The 15,989-nt window shown below is 32.0% G+C and overlaps 1 protein-coding gene and 1 pseudogene across 1 annotated transcript in view; both read left to right on the top strand.

Annotated features, from left to right (window-relative positions):
- Nucleotides 1-7,468: 7,468 nt before the first annotated feature.
- LOC149172350 (putative galactinol--sucrose galactosyltransferase 1) lies at nt 7,469-8,914 on the top strand (annotated as a pseudogene).
- Nucleotides 8,915-9,175: 261 nt separating this feature from the next.
- LOC149172349 (putative galactinol--sucrose galactosyltransferase 1) overlaps nt 9,176-15,989 on the top strand; it is a 95,235-nt gene continuing 88,421 nt past the window's right edge. The window contains exons 1-5 of the mRNA XM_089426286.1: nt 9,176-9,562; nt 9,745-9,884; nt 9,997-10,056; nt 10,616-10,632; nt 10,762-10,875. Coding sequence (XP_089282412.1) covers nt 9,213-9,562; nt 9,745-9,884; nt 9,997-10,056; nt 10,616-10,632; nt 10,762-10,875 — 681 coding nt within the window. The 5' untranslated portion in view covers nt 9,176-9,212. The remainder of the gene's footprint in view (nt 9,563-9,744; nt 9,885-9,996; nt 10,057-10,615; nt 10,633-10,761; nt 10,876-15,989) is intronic.

The raw sequence follows: 15,989 nt of genomic DNA, 5'->3' as shown, positions 1-15,989 counted from the left end.
GTATCGAAGTTGGTTGTCAACAAAATTTGAGATGTAACCATGGCTTGCACATCCATATATGGATAAATTCAAATTGGTTATGAATAGAAGATTAGATGTGAGCACGAATAACAACTTTCATCTATAGACAACAAAGAAAAGTTGGATTCAATGACCTTTCATATAGAGACAATAAATCAAAGATGGCTTTAATGAGTTTGTACAAATTTCATATGTAAACAACAAATCAAATCAAAGTTTGGGTTTAATGGGTTCGTATTATATATACAAATGAAAGAGACAGTAAATCAAAGTTGGATCTAATGAGTTTTACCATATATACAATACAATAAATCAAAGTTTGGGTTAAATGAGTTTGTATTTGTATACACAAATGAAAGATGGATTCAGCGAGTTTGTATTTAAAGGTCAGAACTGTTTTTTAATGTCTCCTATATTCTTTAATAATCACTATTTGTGAAAATACAAATTGTTGTAATCGAGATTGTTTGCTTTAAAGGTTGAGATATTTTATATATAGTTGTTAGGATACATTATATATTGCAGAGGTCATTAAGGTAATGAAGAAAAACTAAGACACATTGTAGAAGGGAAATATAAGATAGGTTAAGTGTAAAATATAGACTCCTCGACAGGAAACATGAAAAACCTAATTTTTTCTTCCTTAAAGAATGTGATTTTCTTTCTTAGGGAAGTCTAGATGTGGTTGGTTTTTTCCAACATGAAAATGTTTGTGATGAATGGTCATCGAAATCCATTGAGGAGATTAAACCATATTGGATATATTGGATTTGTTTATGATGTTATGTTCAAAATGGATTATCTGCAACTACTATGTCGATACTCAAATTTGGTGATCATAGTAACATAGGGTGCATGCCAAGTGTTTGTTTTCTAATTGTTTAAAGAGATGCTTTTCTAATCATGATTAAGTCACTCATTCAGAAAACTTCACCCATGCCTAAATTTTGTTGATTATGTGGCAGAATGAAAGTGGAATTTAGATCTATCACAAAGGATCCATGTGGACCAACAACATCTAATATATGAAGTTAAAGAACTTGAGGACCAATTTTAATTTTTAATACAACATAATCAATGATTGGAATCATTTTTTTTGGTTGTGTGTTTGTGTGGAGGAGTAGCAGCCCATGGGGTGTCTTCAACCTCAAAGATTCTCATGCAAGGATTTAGTCATCAAAAGAAATTATTATCCTTCTTTTTCAACTATGCCACTCTCTCTCATGCTTGGCCCATATATATTGGAGAATTTTCAAATGGTGCCAACATTGTAAGGTATAGAATCAAAGATTACAAAATTTCTCTCTTTTATGAAGAATTTATAATAACTTATATATTAAGTGGATTCCCTTGAACTGGACATTGAATCATAAGATATATCTATGCTCTAAAGACTTTTTTTTTGTTTAGTGTACATATGATAAAGATTAATACATTTTTAAAGGAGGGCACTTAGTTTTGGGGTTGATCATGTCTTTATTTTACCCATTCATTATAATTGTCATGAAAATGATGGCCTTGATGCATTTAATAATTTTTCCGCTACATTTATGGCATGTATACATTTTTAAAGGAACGAGGAAAATAAATTTGTCCCATATGGCTTTGAGAATACCATCGTCGTATAAATGAATGGGAAAATAAAACAATATAATCCATATAGGTTCATAAGAGATTTACATGGAAGGATTAAAATATGGAGTCCACTAGGTGATAAAAAATAACTTGGACTCCATGAAATACACATCAGGTCCATGTCTTTCAAATTAGAAGCATGGGCTCTAGCTGCTATTACTCAAAGAAATCCACTTACCTTAATTCCTATTTTATAGATTTTTTTCAAGTGAGACATGGCAAATGGAAATTGCAACAACCTAGTCTTCTACCTATTGTATAAAACCTTTGGAATCTTCCTTACTCTAGATAAGCACAAATTGAAAACAAAACCCCATACATAGTGTTGGACCTCATAGGTATTTTAGTGCATATAGAACACCACCCTAAAGATTCTATACTCTTGATCACAAAAACAAAATTGTGATGACATGTTGGAATTGACATAAAAATGACTCAAAATGCACATACATTATCTTGAATCCCTTCGAACAAAAACTATTATCCATTGCATTTTGAATTAAAGGTGATATGAGATTAATTGTGCTATGAAATTTTTGATTTAAATTGTTTACTCATAGCAGTTCCCGAATCTTGAAGAAGACCATTTTCCTAAATCCTTTGGAGTGAAGGTGTTGTGAATTACCTTCATTTTGAACATATTCTGGAATATTGGCGTGGATGGAATCTCTCTGAAACATAACATATGATAAAAAAGAAACGCTAATAAAGAATCAAAATTGCATAAAAATTTTACTTCGTTCTTCTATGCTACTTTTTCCTATGCTAATATGATAAAAAAGAAACACTAGTAAGGAAACAAAATTGCATAAAAAATTTACTTGTTTCTTCTATGCTAATTTTTCCTACTTTTTCCTAAGCTAATATGATAAAAAAAGAAACACAAGTAAAGTAACAAAATTGCATTAAAATTTTACTTGTTTCTTCTATGCTACCAGAAACACAAGTAAAGTAACAAAATTGCATTAAAATTTTACTTGTTTCTTCTATGCTACTTTTTCCTATGCTACCATCTTACAACGTTTCCTTTGCAACAGGTAGTGCAATTGTTATTTTATAAACAAATATAATAGGATAAACTCATTAGTAATTAAGTGAAAATCCATTCAAACTATAATTTTTTATTTAATATATATTAAAAATAGTTATACACATTAAAAAATGATTTTAACAAATAAATTAGACTATAGTAAAAAAAATAATTAACTTTAACTAATATTAATAAGAAATTAATACAAAAATTTAATAAAAAAATTAAAATGGTATCAATTCAAACATAAAATAACTAAGTAACTAAAGCAATCCCATTTTTAATGTTTCTAATTTTTAAGATATATATTCAACCTATCCTTCACAAATATATGGAAAAACAACTACAATTTAAAATATATGTATTTATATTTTACACAAAAAATACAAAACTTCCTAGAAAATCTTCTCAACAAAAACATTATCACTAAAATAAGACATTATTATTGTGGTTGGGTAGGATTGGTGGGTAGGATTGGATTCTCTAACACCACAATGCAAAATTACATTTAACAAAATACTTCAATTTATCAATTAGTAAAACCTAATTTGACTAAATTCTAAACTTTAACACTAACTTGAATTCAATATTTTTATTTTTATTTAGCTATATTTAAACTAAGTGCAAATACTAACTACTATGTAACACTTTTTAATCACATTATACTTAATTACTGCAAAGATATAAAAAAGTAGAAAACCACTATTAAAAGAAAATAGATTAGTTATTGAGTTATACAACCCTGGCATATACCATAATATCCTCTATGTTGTCTTTATATATAACTTAATTACATCGTAAGGCGTTCCCCTCTGAAATCAACTCCCCCAACTGCCTTTCTGTCCTAATTCTGATCGTCAGATCCATTGTTAGACGATTAAACAATGGTCTGTCATCCAATTTAATTAAAAACATTAAAAACCCTCTAAAGTAAAATTAGTTAATTAAAAATTTATTTAATTTTGGTTAGTCAGTCGTGCACGCGAATAGCCAGCAACGTTTGTTGGAGAGAAGTGCAGGGCGAATACCTTCTTTGCTTAGGGTAACCACCCACCCCACCATAGCCCCAAACCCTCAATGTTCCTGGTGCTTCTTGGGGTTGCCTTACCTCTGAGATCGGCAATGGGTTTCTCTCTGTGAGGATTTAGGAAACTTTCCCATTTTAACCAATTTGGAGTCTTATAGCTTGTGATACAGAAGCTCTGTAAGAAGAGAACTGTCTTGGGTAGCTTGTGATACAGAAGCTCTGTAAGTCTATCGCTGGAAACAACATATCGGAAATCATTTGCAAGACATGGGTGATGTTGACAGGTCAACTGGTGGAGAAGCTTTGAATGGAGCTCCAAGGATCCGTGTAAGGGCTGGTCGAGGTCAAGCTACGGATCCTCAGATCCTCACAGTGTAGCTGAACGGGTGAGAAAATATTCTATTTTTCATTCTGAAACTCCTTTTCTGTTTCAAATCTTTTAGTACTCTCGAGACGGTTTTGACCTTTTTTCTAATTATCTGGCAGGAACGCAGAGAGAGAATTGGACAAAACTTGAAAGCTTTGCATGAGCTTGTTCCAAATGCTAATAAGGTACAGTAAAAGAGGCATTCCTAAATGAGGTATAGCAAAAGAGGCATTCCTTTTTGTGGATGAACATTGTGGCTTCTACTACTAGGCTCTTGAAAACCTTTAGGGTTTTCACAAAGAAAGAAAGAAAATAATATGTTGGTGATCGATAAGAATCCAAGGTACTGTGTTGTTTTAAGTTCTTTTGATTTTGTAAATTATTGTTCTTTACATTACATTGATGGAACGATTGCTAAATTTGTTGTTATATATATGAAGATGGACAAATTTGTTGTTATATATGCAGATTATATGCAGACGGACAGAGCATCGATGCTGGATGAAATAATTGAGTATGTCAAACTTCTGCAGATGCAAATAAAGGTTGTTCCCCAATCTCTTGCAAGATTGAATTTCTGCAGCCTATTATAAGCTTAGTGCTTGTTCTCAAAGCTCAGTTGTTCTGCAGGTTGTGAGCGCCAGTAAGCTTGGCAGTGTTGGTTCAGTTGGGCCTCTAACTCTGAATGTTGCAGCTGAGGTACACGCCTCATTGTTGATTTTTACTGGTACTAGCAATAGAAATGTGTTATGTTACTGGAACAGCCACGTGTGTTTTACTTTGTTGGCTGATGCTATCTTTTTTTGGTTTGCAAGGCATCAGTGGCTCTGGTTCAACCTGGTGGCTCGCTATTACATGACATGAGTGTTGTTAAAGTTCCAGATAGAGATAATAATGGCCTAGCTATGCACAGTCCATAACTCCAAAATTTCCTATTTTAAGTGTATTGAACATTGTCATTTATCTCATGCTAACAGGGGTGGTCTAAGCACAAGGCCTTGTCATTCTACTGCATTATGTACAAGAATTTAGTTGTTTGACTAAATTAGTCTTCTATGCTTAGATCTGAACCATTACACTTCAGAACCTTCTACAATCTTTAGACGTGCCCAATTCTGCTAGATAGATATTCCATAACTGTTTCATGAATCAAGGTAAGCTTTCTCTTAAAATTTGCGGTGCAGGATTCAAGAATATATATCTTAGGACACAGATTCCACACAACAAAGAAAACCCATGACACAGAGTTTGAGATGTTGATGCAGATAATAGTTTTGTTTGCCAACGATGAAAATAATTCTAGAAGGGCTTAGACAAATGATTCAAGCAGTTATAACACAAATGTTACTTTACTTAGGGTTAATTTTTCCTTCATTTTGTTCAACCTGCAACCTCCATAGATACTTTCAACAATTTTAGTCCTTATTTTCCTCCACAGGAATGAAAAATGTTGGCTTATTTCATATCATAATGGACATGGATGCTACTAGCATAATCTACCTATCGATCTTTTCTCACATGTGCATACTTCCTCCTTGTCATTGTTAAGGTGGTAAGAACACTCATTTCCTTCCTCACTCACCTTACTCTTCCATTCATTTTTCTGTAGCAATGGTAACTGTTTATTCGAAAAGGGTATTGGAATTACCATCGATTTAATTTTTCAAGTTGGGGTTTTAATACTTTCATGGGGTTGCCTTACCTCTAAGATCCACAAATAGTTTTTTCTGTGAGGGTTTAAGCAACTTTCCCATTTTAACCAGTTTGGAGTCTTCTCATTGCTTACCTGGTTCTACCACTACATAGCTAGTTTCCATTAAGAAAATGGATCAAGTAAATTCCCTCTATTTATTAGTTAGTTAAGGGAATGTCCAATAAAAAAACCTACTGGAAATCTTTTCCACACATCAACCCATTGATAAACCCTGCTAGATAACTTCTGCTTAATCGGCACAACCTCCTTATAATATCCTACAATCTTCTGACAAATGACTCTTACCTCTGTTTATTGATTTTATCAGGGATACTGATTTTGATTGAGTTTCTCCAAACAATTTTCTTATAATTGTTATTACAAGTTTTGATTGATGGTTTGTGTCCATAAATGTTTTAGTGATGCAGGTCACTTTTCATTTGGTTTTCAAGGATGCTTGATCTTCTTTTCAGTAGCTTATTTTGCGGGATATTTTTGATGCCTTTTTCTCGTTGAGGCTACTGAAATATATTGTTTTGTAGTTTTTATGGTTTTTTTTGGGAATGGGAGTTTTATCTTCTTTTCAGTAGTGTAATTTTCAGTTTTGTAGGTTATATTTGGTGTTTTACTACGACTACCAAATTCAAGATTCTTCAATTCGTAGAACGGATATTTATTATTCCCTGCAACGAAATTGTTCATGGAAAATAGTTGTTTCTGAAGATTAGGGGTTGGAAATCAAGCTTAATTTGAAGGTTGTTTGTGCTGTTAACTTTTTTGATGTGGCTTTCTCCGGGGTAACAATCTGATTCATTATACTAGTTGTTTATGTTACAACAAAATGTAGTTACGTTCTATATGAGCATAAGCAATAGAATGCATTTGCTTTTTTGTTTTACACTCTTTTTTGGGAACATGATCTTGTATTCAGAAGCATAGCTGCATTTCCTTTTGTGTTTCACACCTTTGTTTTGGGAGAATTTGATCTTGTATTCATAAGCCTAGCTTCATTTTCATTTGTGTTTTACACTTTTTTTTTGGGAAACTTGATCTTGTATTCAGAAGCCTAATTTGAAGGTAATTTTGACTGAATTTTTTTTTTAGTAGTCTGATAGTTTACATGCTCTACTTATGTAAAACCCGAAGTAGTAGAATGTTGAGTATTGGAATCTAAAGCTTTATGTTGTTTTTTTTTCAACCTGATTTGGTCAAGAATGAGTTTGATTAATTTATGAAGAAACTACATGTTCAAGTATGTATGGTAATAAACACCAGAATGATATTTGTATCTCTTGTTTTTTGGTTTTGAACTTTTGATATGTTTTGATGAGGACTCATTTTTAAATATTTGTGAGAATTTTGAAAGACATACTAAATATTGCATGGTTAATAATGTAATAAAATCTCACATGGGAGACTACTATATTAAGGTATTTTTTATCTTCAATTTGGATGTTTGCTTTATTGTTAAGATTGGGTTTCATTAACTTATAGAAAGTGCTTGCTTATATACATGAAATCCTTATTACCAGCATCTTGTATTCTGAAAATGTCAACTTCAATGTGTAGGACGTTTACAATGCATTCTGACAGCTGCAAGAAGTGCACTTTTTGGGGATTGTTTTGTTTATTCAGATCACAATTCTTTTATATGGGTTAAGATGGATGATTTTATATGTATTGTTGCAGAGGCCTTCATTTTATGTCTTTGTTCCGCTTCAAGCTTTGGTGGATGACACAAAGGATGGGCTCATATGGGAGAGATGTCCCATTTGAGACTCAATTTTTGCTAGTTGAGGGTAGTGAAGGTTCACCTCTGAGCACTGGTGTGGGCGATGGCATTGGAGAGCCAAAAATCTATATTGTTTTCTTGCCACTGTTGGAAGGATATTTCATAGCAGTTTTGCAAGGAAATGAAAACAATGAGCTTGAAATCTATTTGGAAAGCGGTAAGAATTGCAGAGATTATGAATGGTATAAAATTCTTAATATGACTCAATTTATCAATTCCCAAGAGTAAAATAGGCATTTTTATTTTCTCTTGAATTTACTTCATATTTGGCATTCCAGGAGATCCCATTGTTGAGACATCTCAAGGATTTTATTCAGTTTTTGTTGGTGCTGGAACGGATCCATATGAAGTGATTACTAGTGCAGTAAAGTGAGAACCCTTTCCATGTTTCAACTTTTGTATTTAATTTCCTCTCTTTTGGAACTTCTCAGATTTCAGTATCAATGTTATATGATTAGAATCAATTATTGATAATGCAAGGCTATTGAGAGGCATTCTAAAACCTTTGCCCATCGTGAAAGAAAGACGGTAATTTCTCATGGAATTGAAGTTTGGTTCTTTCCATTGGTGTTTGAATGTGTTCTGTGTGCTAAAAAGTTTAGCTCGCCTTGAATTTGAATTGAGAATGACACATATCTGTGTATTGTTTTACTAAGTCATTATAAGTTCTCACTGGTTCTCTGTAGTCTTATGATTTGGATATTTCTCTTGCAGTTACCTGATATACTCAATTGGTTTGGGGGACGCATTTTACACAGATGTCACTGCCGAGGGTGTAAAACAAGGTTTAGAAAGGTTTATTATTTTGCCAACCCCCTTTTATGTTCTATAATCATATATTAACTCTTGTCGAGATGTAGTTACACGATGACCTTATCCTAAGGCTCCAGTTCCAAATGATTATGATTTTTTTGTATTTCTTTAATAGTCTAGAGAAAGGGGGCACCCCTCCAAAGTTTTTGATTCTTGATGATGGCTGGAAATCTGTTGAAATGGACCCTAATGCAAAGCCTTCTCCAGATGGCAATACAACAAAGTAGGTTTGACCATATTTTTTCTACAAATATGATATTTGAAGACAATAATTCTATCTCTCTTTGAAATCTGAAGATAATTTCCTTTTGATTCTCAAAGTTCTTATAATCTGAAGATAATTTCATTTTGATTCTCAATTTTCTAGTGGAACTCTAAACATTCTATGGGCTCATAATTCAGTTTTGCAAATCAGTTGACACATATAAAAGAGAATTATAAGTTTCAAAAAGATGGAAAGACTGGTCAGAGACAAGAGGATCCTTCTTTGGGCCTCAGACACATTGTTATAGAAGCTATAAGAAGACTCACAATTTAAAGTAAGCTACTTTAGTTTTTCATTAGGAATTACTCAATTATACTCTTTATTTATCTGTATGCTCCAAACCCTGCTTTCTAGAACTTGCCTAATGAATTCATAAGTTACATTCTTTGTTTAGTGACTAGTCGATATATTCAAACTATCATTTGTGTATGCAGACTACTTACCTCCATAGTTAATTTGGCACGCTACATTGTTCTGAATTTATATTAAATTTGTATGATTCCAGGTACATTTATTTTTGGCATGCCATCACTAGTTATTCGGCAGGAGTGAATCCTGATGCTACTGGAATGGAGAATTATAATTCAAAATTGTTGTTCCCTGTTGAACTTCTTGGGATTCTTCATCACCAACCAGACGAGGCATTAGAATGTATAAAATTAAATGGATTGGGCTTAGTCCATCCCAAAAATGTGTTTGAATTTTACGATGACGACCTCCACTCGTATCTAGCAAGTGCTAGCATTGATGGTGTCAAAGTGGATGTCCAGAATATTATTGAGACATTAGGTGCAGGTCATGGTGGTTGTGTTAAATTGGCCAGCCAGTATCATCAAGCAATGGAGGCTTCTATTGCTCGAAATTTCCTTGATAATGGGATAATTTCTTGTATGAGCCATAAAACTGATGGTCTTTACAAGTTAGTGCCATAGAATTGTGTATGCTTGCTTGTAGTAAACAAACAATCCGACCAATCTCATTGTCCTTTTATTGAAGTTGGATTTGTTATAGTTAGGAATCAAGACTTCTCTTCTCCTTTCTTTTACACTTGACCATTAACAATAACAAATTTGTATTGAATTGTTTATATTGTTTATGCAGTTCCAAACAGACTGCTGTTATAAGAGCCTTTAATGATTTCTGGCCAAGGGATCCTACATCAAATACCATTCATATTGCTTCTGTGGCCTACAACAACATTTTCTTAGGAGAATTCATGCAGCCTGATTTGGATATGTTCCATGTAATACCCCTTATAATATATCTACTGTGAGTACTTCCAAGTTTATTTTCTAAGGTTCAAGTCTATGAACAATAGCTGATTATTATATATTTATTTATTGTTACGGCTACAAAGTCTTCATCCAATGGGTGAATACCATGTTGTTTCTCGAGCCGTTGGGGTGCTCAAATGTTGGATTTTCTTCCCATTTTTCTAGTCTTTTCTCAAAGTGGCAATGCTGGATCTTTCTTCCCGTTTCTCTAGTCTTTTGCAAGTGGTAATGTTGGATTTTTTCTTCCTGTTTCTCTAATTTTCTAATTAGGTCTCAAAATATAAGGTCTCCTTTGTCTATCAATTCTGAGAATATTGAGCTTTTAAGTTGTCAATGATTCCTTAACAGGATTGTTTTATATTGTTTTCTATTTAGTGCACACTTCATTGTGGAAATGAAGTGTTCAATCCTATGTTTATTGCATAAACATCATGTCTCAAGAGTAGTCCCTCTGCTAGTTTGTAAAGTTTGAATGTTTATTGCGTCATTCATTTGTGATTTGTACAATGAGATTGTGCATTTTGTAGAGTACTTTACCCTTGCTTCAGGTATTCTAATTTGACATTCTACCAGTGATAGAAATTCTAATTTGACATATTCTACCAGTGATATTTTACTGTCAATAATGTGCACTAAGAGGAAAGTGTGAAGCAGCTTTAGTATAAGTACTATGACAATTTTTTGTGATTCTATTCAAGGTTATATTTGCATCCAAGTATGGTTGTTCTGTTAATGTTGCCTTCCAGATTTTTGCTTCCATTCAAATGGAATTTATTCATATCAAGCATGGATTGAATCTTGAACCACTTATTCTAGAGTCACTAAATTGTTTCATCTGATGCAGGGGTTAGCCAACGACATCTCTTTTGCTCCCATTGGACTGATCAAAATGTTCAACTCCGGAGGAGCTATTAGTGCATATGAGTTCGATCCAAACACCTCAACAGTGTATTTGAAGGTTTGAGGTTGCGGGGATTTTGGAGCATATTGTTCTGTGAGGCCACAAGCCATCTATGTGGATTCTACCCAGATAGAATTCAGCTATGAAGAGGAATGTGGTCTAGCCACTTTCACATTGAGAGTGCCAGAAACAGAATTATATTTATGGGACATCAGAATTGATATATAAAAGTTTTAACGAGTTTAGATTTAGGTGTCGCATAGTTCCCTACTCAACAGGAATCTTGAAAATGTTTATTGGTTTGAATGCAAGAAGTATGATGCCCTCAAATTCATAATAAGGAAAGAAGTGTTAGCGTTAGTTGTGTATTGTGTATCTTAGACAACTAAATTTAAGGACTAGCATTGTGACTTGTCATGTATATTATCTTTAGTGCCTTGTAATCTCAATTAGGATTGCAAGGCAATTTGGTAGTTCCAGAAAAATATTTTTCATGTTTGGCATGCGTTGGACTTCATTTTAATGCTGCTTTGAAGTGGTTCTCATATGGAGCATTTTGAGATTAAGTTTCTTGTGTCATTTATACAGGTGCATCATACATTCAGACTTTTATGTTATAGGTGCATCTTACATTTAGACTTGTAATTGAGTTTATTGTGTGATTTATATAGGTGCATGTTACATTTATATTTTTATATTAGATTTTTTTACATGGTATCATCCTCACAGGAGGGTAATTGACATTTTTTAAGTATCAAGAGTTTTACATTTCAAATTTATATTTTTTTTCAACAACTTGACATTTAAAATGCAGAAATGCATGTTTTATGTGGAAAGAACTTTTTACACTATACAGCATGTCCTATACCTCTTATTATATTGTGCTGAGAGACACACTCCATCCCTAGCTTAGCATGGAAGGGAAGTGATGAAATGTTGTAACATTATGTTATTTGGTCTTACATTTAGACTTGTAACTGAGTTTATTGTGTGATTTATATAGGTGCATGTTACATTTAGATTCTGATATTTGATTTTTTTACATGGTATCTTCCTCAGAGGAGGGTAATTGGCATTTTTTAAGTATCAAGAGTTTTACCTTTGAATTTATATTTTTTTTCAACAAGTTGACACTTAAAATGCAGAAATGCATGTTTTATGTGGAAAGAATTTTTTACACTATACAACATGTTCTATACCTCTTATTATATTGTGCTGAGAGACACACTCCATCCCCAGTCCAGCATGGAAGAGAAGTGATGAAATGTTGTAACATTATGTTATTTGGTTAAATAATTAATATTAAAAAAGAATAATAATAATTATTGATGTAGATTTGATAATTTAAATTTAAAAATAAAATTGGAGATATTAAATTATTTAAAATAAAATTAAGATTAAAAAACTCTAACAAATTAATGCTTATAAATATTGTTAGGGTAGTTCAAGTAAAATTGAGGTTATAGAGTCAATTTACCATTGGCCTTTTTTGGGTTCTATATTTGAGAACTCATGCTTTTTTCAATAATATTCTTGTTTAATATAGCTTATTTAAAGGTCTTCGCTGAAATAGAATGGTTTTAGTGACAAGAAGAAATATATATATATATATATATATATCTTTTGATCCATTTTAACTTCAGATCTATCAAGTGTCAAGAGGGATCAAATATCTGAAGATGCAAACATTTTCTTAAAATGAATTTAGGTTGATGTAACAAAACAAAATGGCATTGTAAAAGTGTCTCATCAATATATTTCAATACAAAAAATGACTTTAATATTTAACTATATTAACATGTGGCCCAACCAACCTCTATGGCACTCCATAATAGAAAATCCTATATAGAAAATCTATCAATGAAATGGTTTGCAACCTCTAAACTACTACACTTCACAATTAACTTATTCATATCATCACTTGCCAACCCTCATTCAAAAGACCTACACATTCAAAAGACTTGCATGAGTGCACGCAAACATGATGCCAATAATAGTGATTTAATATTGATTCATACTTTAGTGATTTAATATCAATTCATACTTGCCCGTTCCATTTTGTAGAAAAGTGTGAGAGATTCAATTCCACCCCCATGCATTTAATATCTTGCAATCATGGAACTCCAGAATAGAAAATTATGGATAGAAAATCTATCAAAGAAATGGTGTGTAACCCCTAAACTACCACACTTGACAATTGATAGATGCATATGAGGCAAGGAAAATTTTAAGGATGGAAAATTTTCTTGAAGTTTAAAACATTGGCGAATCTCACTAATCCCTAATATGCAAATTATAAATGTTTATTAATATATTTGTAAAATTATTCAAATTTATAATTATTTTATATATAGTCCCTATATAATGTTGGCGATTTTTAAGGTAAAATAATTTTATATTCTAAAATTTGGGCGAATCATATTTTATAAAATTGGAAATTGGCGAATCTTTTTTGTGGAAAAATCATGGAAAATTAGCCCACTGGGCGAACATTAGCCCCTAAAATTTTCCATGATATGAGGGCATCACCTACACAAAACTTACTCAAAATCCATTTATGATGATGTAATTGTGGATCCCTTTGTACTACAATAGATATCTTAAATAACTATAGATTCGAAGAATATTTATCACAATGACTGAATTAGGTAAAGCATATGAACTATCCATTTAACAATAGTGGTTCTAAGCTTTATCAAAATATTATTTATAATAATAACCTACAATGGCATCATTCTAGGAAGCCACATCTTTGTAAGACAATGTAGCAAATACTTGGTCTCCAATCTTCCTCCTGGATGTCGAATGCAATCTACAAGGGCATTACCTAATCCATTGCGAACTACAAAGCCATGAATTATCTTGTCATGTTGAAGATCCTATGAGCTCAAACATTTAGGAAGAATGCTCACAAGGGTGCAGAGTTGAGTTTCACACCTACAAGTTCCATATGATGGAAGGAATCCTTGTCATGGGTTGAAAATAAAACCTTTTAATCACTTTTAAGCTAAAATTGAAAATTATGTAAATGAATATGCAACCAAAGAGTTACCGGTAATTTGATAAAATCCACTTAATTAGGGGATAATAAATATTGGTTAAAATTGGTTTAATGATTTATTTGAAAAAAATTATTAGTTAAAATATGTTTCTATTTTTTATATATCCCTATGATATAGTATAATGTGCATAAATAATAATTTTTTGTTTGTGTTTTAAGTAAATAACAGTCTATCCCAACATCAATATTTTAATGATTTATTTGAAAAAAATATTGGTTAATAATGTTTTTGTTTTTTTATATATCCATATGATATAGTATAACGTGCATAAATAAGTTGCTAGCAGTCTATCCCAACATCAGTATTTAGTTTTAGTACTTTACTTGAAAGAAAATTAATTGGCTAAAATATGTTTTTGTTTATTATATATCCCTATTATATAGCATATTGAGCATAACAACTGAAGAAGTTTAAGTTAATTGGTTAAAATCTGTTTTTGTTTATTATATATCTCTATTATATAATATAGCGTGCATAACAACTAAAGAAGTTGTCTAAGTTTTTCATTTAATGAAAAAATTGTGTTTTTTGAGATTTGATCATTTCACTTCATAGATTGGAAGTTTAACATAATTTTTTTTTAGGATTTTATGCTAAAAATAAGTTGTAAATTTTCAATATTATTGCAATTTTTTTTTAATTAACAAAACATTTTGATTTTATTAACAACTGAACAAGTTTTCTGAGTTTTTCATTTAATGAAAAATTTGTGTTTTTTGAGATTTCATCATTTGACTTCATAGGTTGGAAGCTTAACATGATTTGTTTTAGGATTTGATGCTAAAAATCAATTGTAATTTTCCAATATTATTGCATTTTTTTTTTAATTAACAAAGCATTTTGGTTTTATTACATGCGCTAAAAATTATTAATCATATTGTAGAGAAGTCCAATTTGGAAGGAAATTGGACTTCTGATGATAAAAGTGGCATTCAGGTAACCTCGCTTTCTAAGAGGTTCAGATTAGCAAATTTAGTGGCATTCAGGTAACCTAGCTTTTTGTGAGGTTCAGATTAGCAAATTTAAATATTTGATTACTTACTGTACTTGCTTTCTTATCTTGGCTTGTGTCAATAATCTCCTTGTTCTGCTCCATGTCACTCCATTGAACTTTGGACAATCCAGTAATTCTTACGTAGAAGTTTTGAGGGTTGTCTAACATGTTTTTTATCAAATTTGTTTAGAATTTGGGTGTTTGGGAGAGACATTCTGCTCCTCCTCAATGCCTGCAATAGTCTCCAGTGTCGTCTCCTTTCACTTGAATTCATTTCATAGCTTGCTAAAAATGGGAAGTTTTTTTTGGCGCAAATGTCATAGCCAAAAAGTTTCCAAAAATAACAGGACCTATTTAATGCAATGGGTACTAATTCTTTACCCTTCACCTCCTCTCAATTTCTTGTCGTTGTATTTGAGATAGACGCTGCATTGGAATATCGCCTAAACAAAAGTTAAAATAGATCACCATCCTAACAAAGAACCTGACAACCTGATAACAACTTCACTCTGCTTTTCTCAAGCATGGATCACAACATCTGACCCCTGGAGGCTCGTGACATCTCCCTTTCATAGTTAGCAGTCCTACTATCTATTCAATGATTTTTATAAGGTTTCAGCAAAACTCTCTGATACCATTATGAATTTGTCTAACACATTGTAAACAGATTCTTCTTCTAATGGAAACTACCACTCTCTAAATTTAAAGGCTAATAAAAACTGCAAGATGAATCTCACTATAATCTATAAACACAGTTACCATACATACATTGGAACACATAGATCAATGTCAAAAGCCCTTGTTATTGATATTCCAATACTGTTGAATAGAAATTTGCTAGAAAGGGTTTTGTGTAAGAACTAAAACTAGCCCTATTACAGATCCATACTCTCACTCTCTTTTATAAGTGATACATAGGGTTCATAAAAATATATATATTGCTTAGATATATGGATCTGCACTCTATCTAACTGATAAAAAATGAATTCAAAAAGACGCAAAAAATAAAACAAAACTACCTGATCTTTAGCACTTTATCTTTAACCTGAAATATAACGATAAACTTATCCTATTCTAAGGAAGTTGTGCATGCTTTTGGTTTGAGTATATTGTTT

The sequence above is a fragment of the Pinus tabuliformis genome, chromosome 4_2 (assembly GCF_031772625.1).
Source record: "Pinus tabuliformis cultivar Carrire ecotype Pingquan chromosome 4_2, CPIR1, whole genome shotgun sequence".
NCBI lineage: Eukaryota > Viridiplantae > Streptophyta > Pinopsida > Pinales > Pinaceae > Pinus > Pinus tabuliformis.
This window is presented reverse-complemented; position numbering and strand designations above follow the sequence as displayed.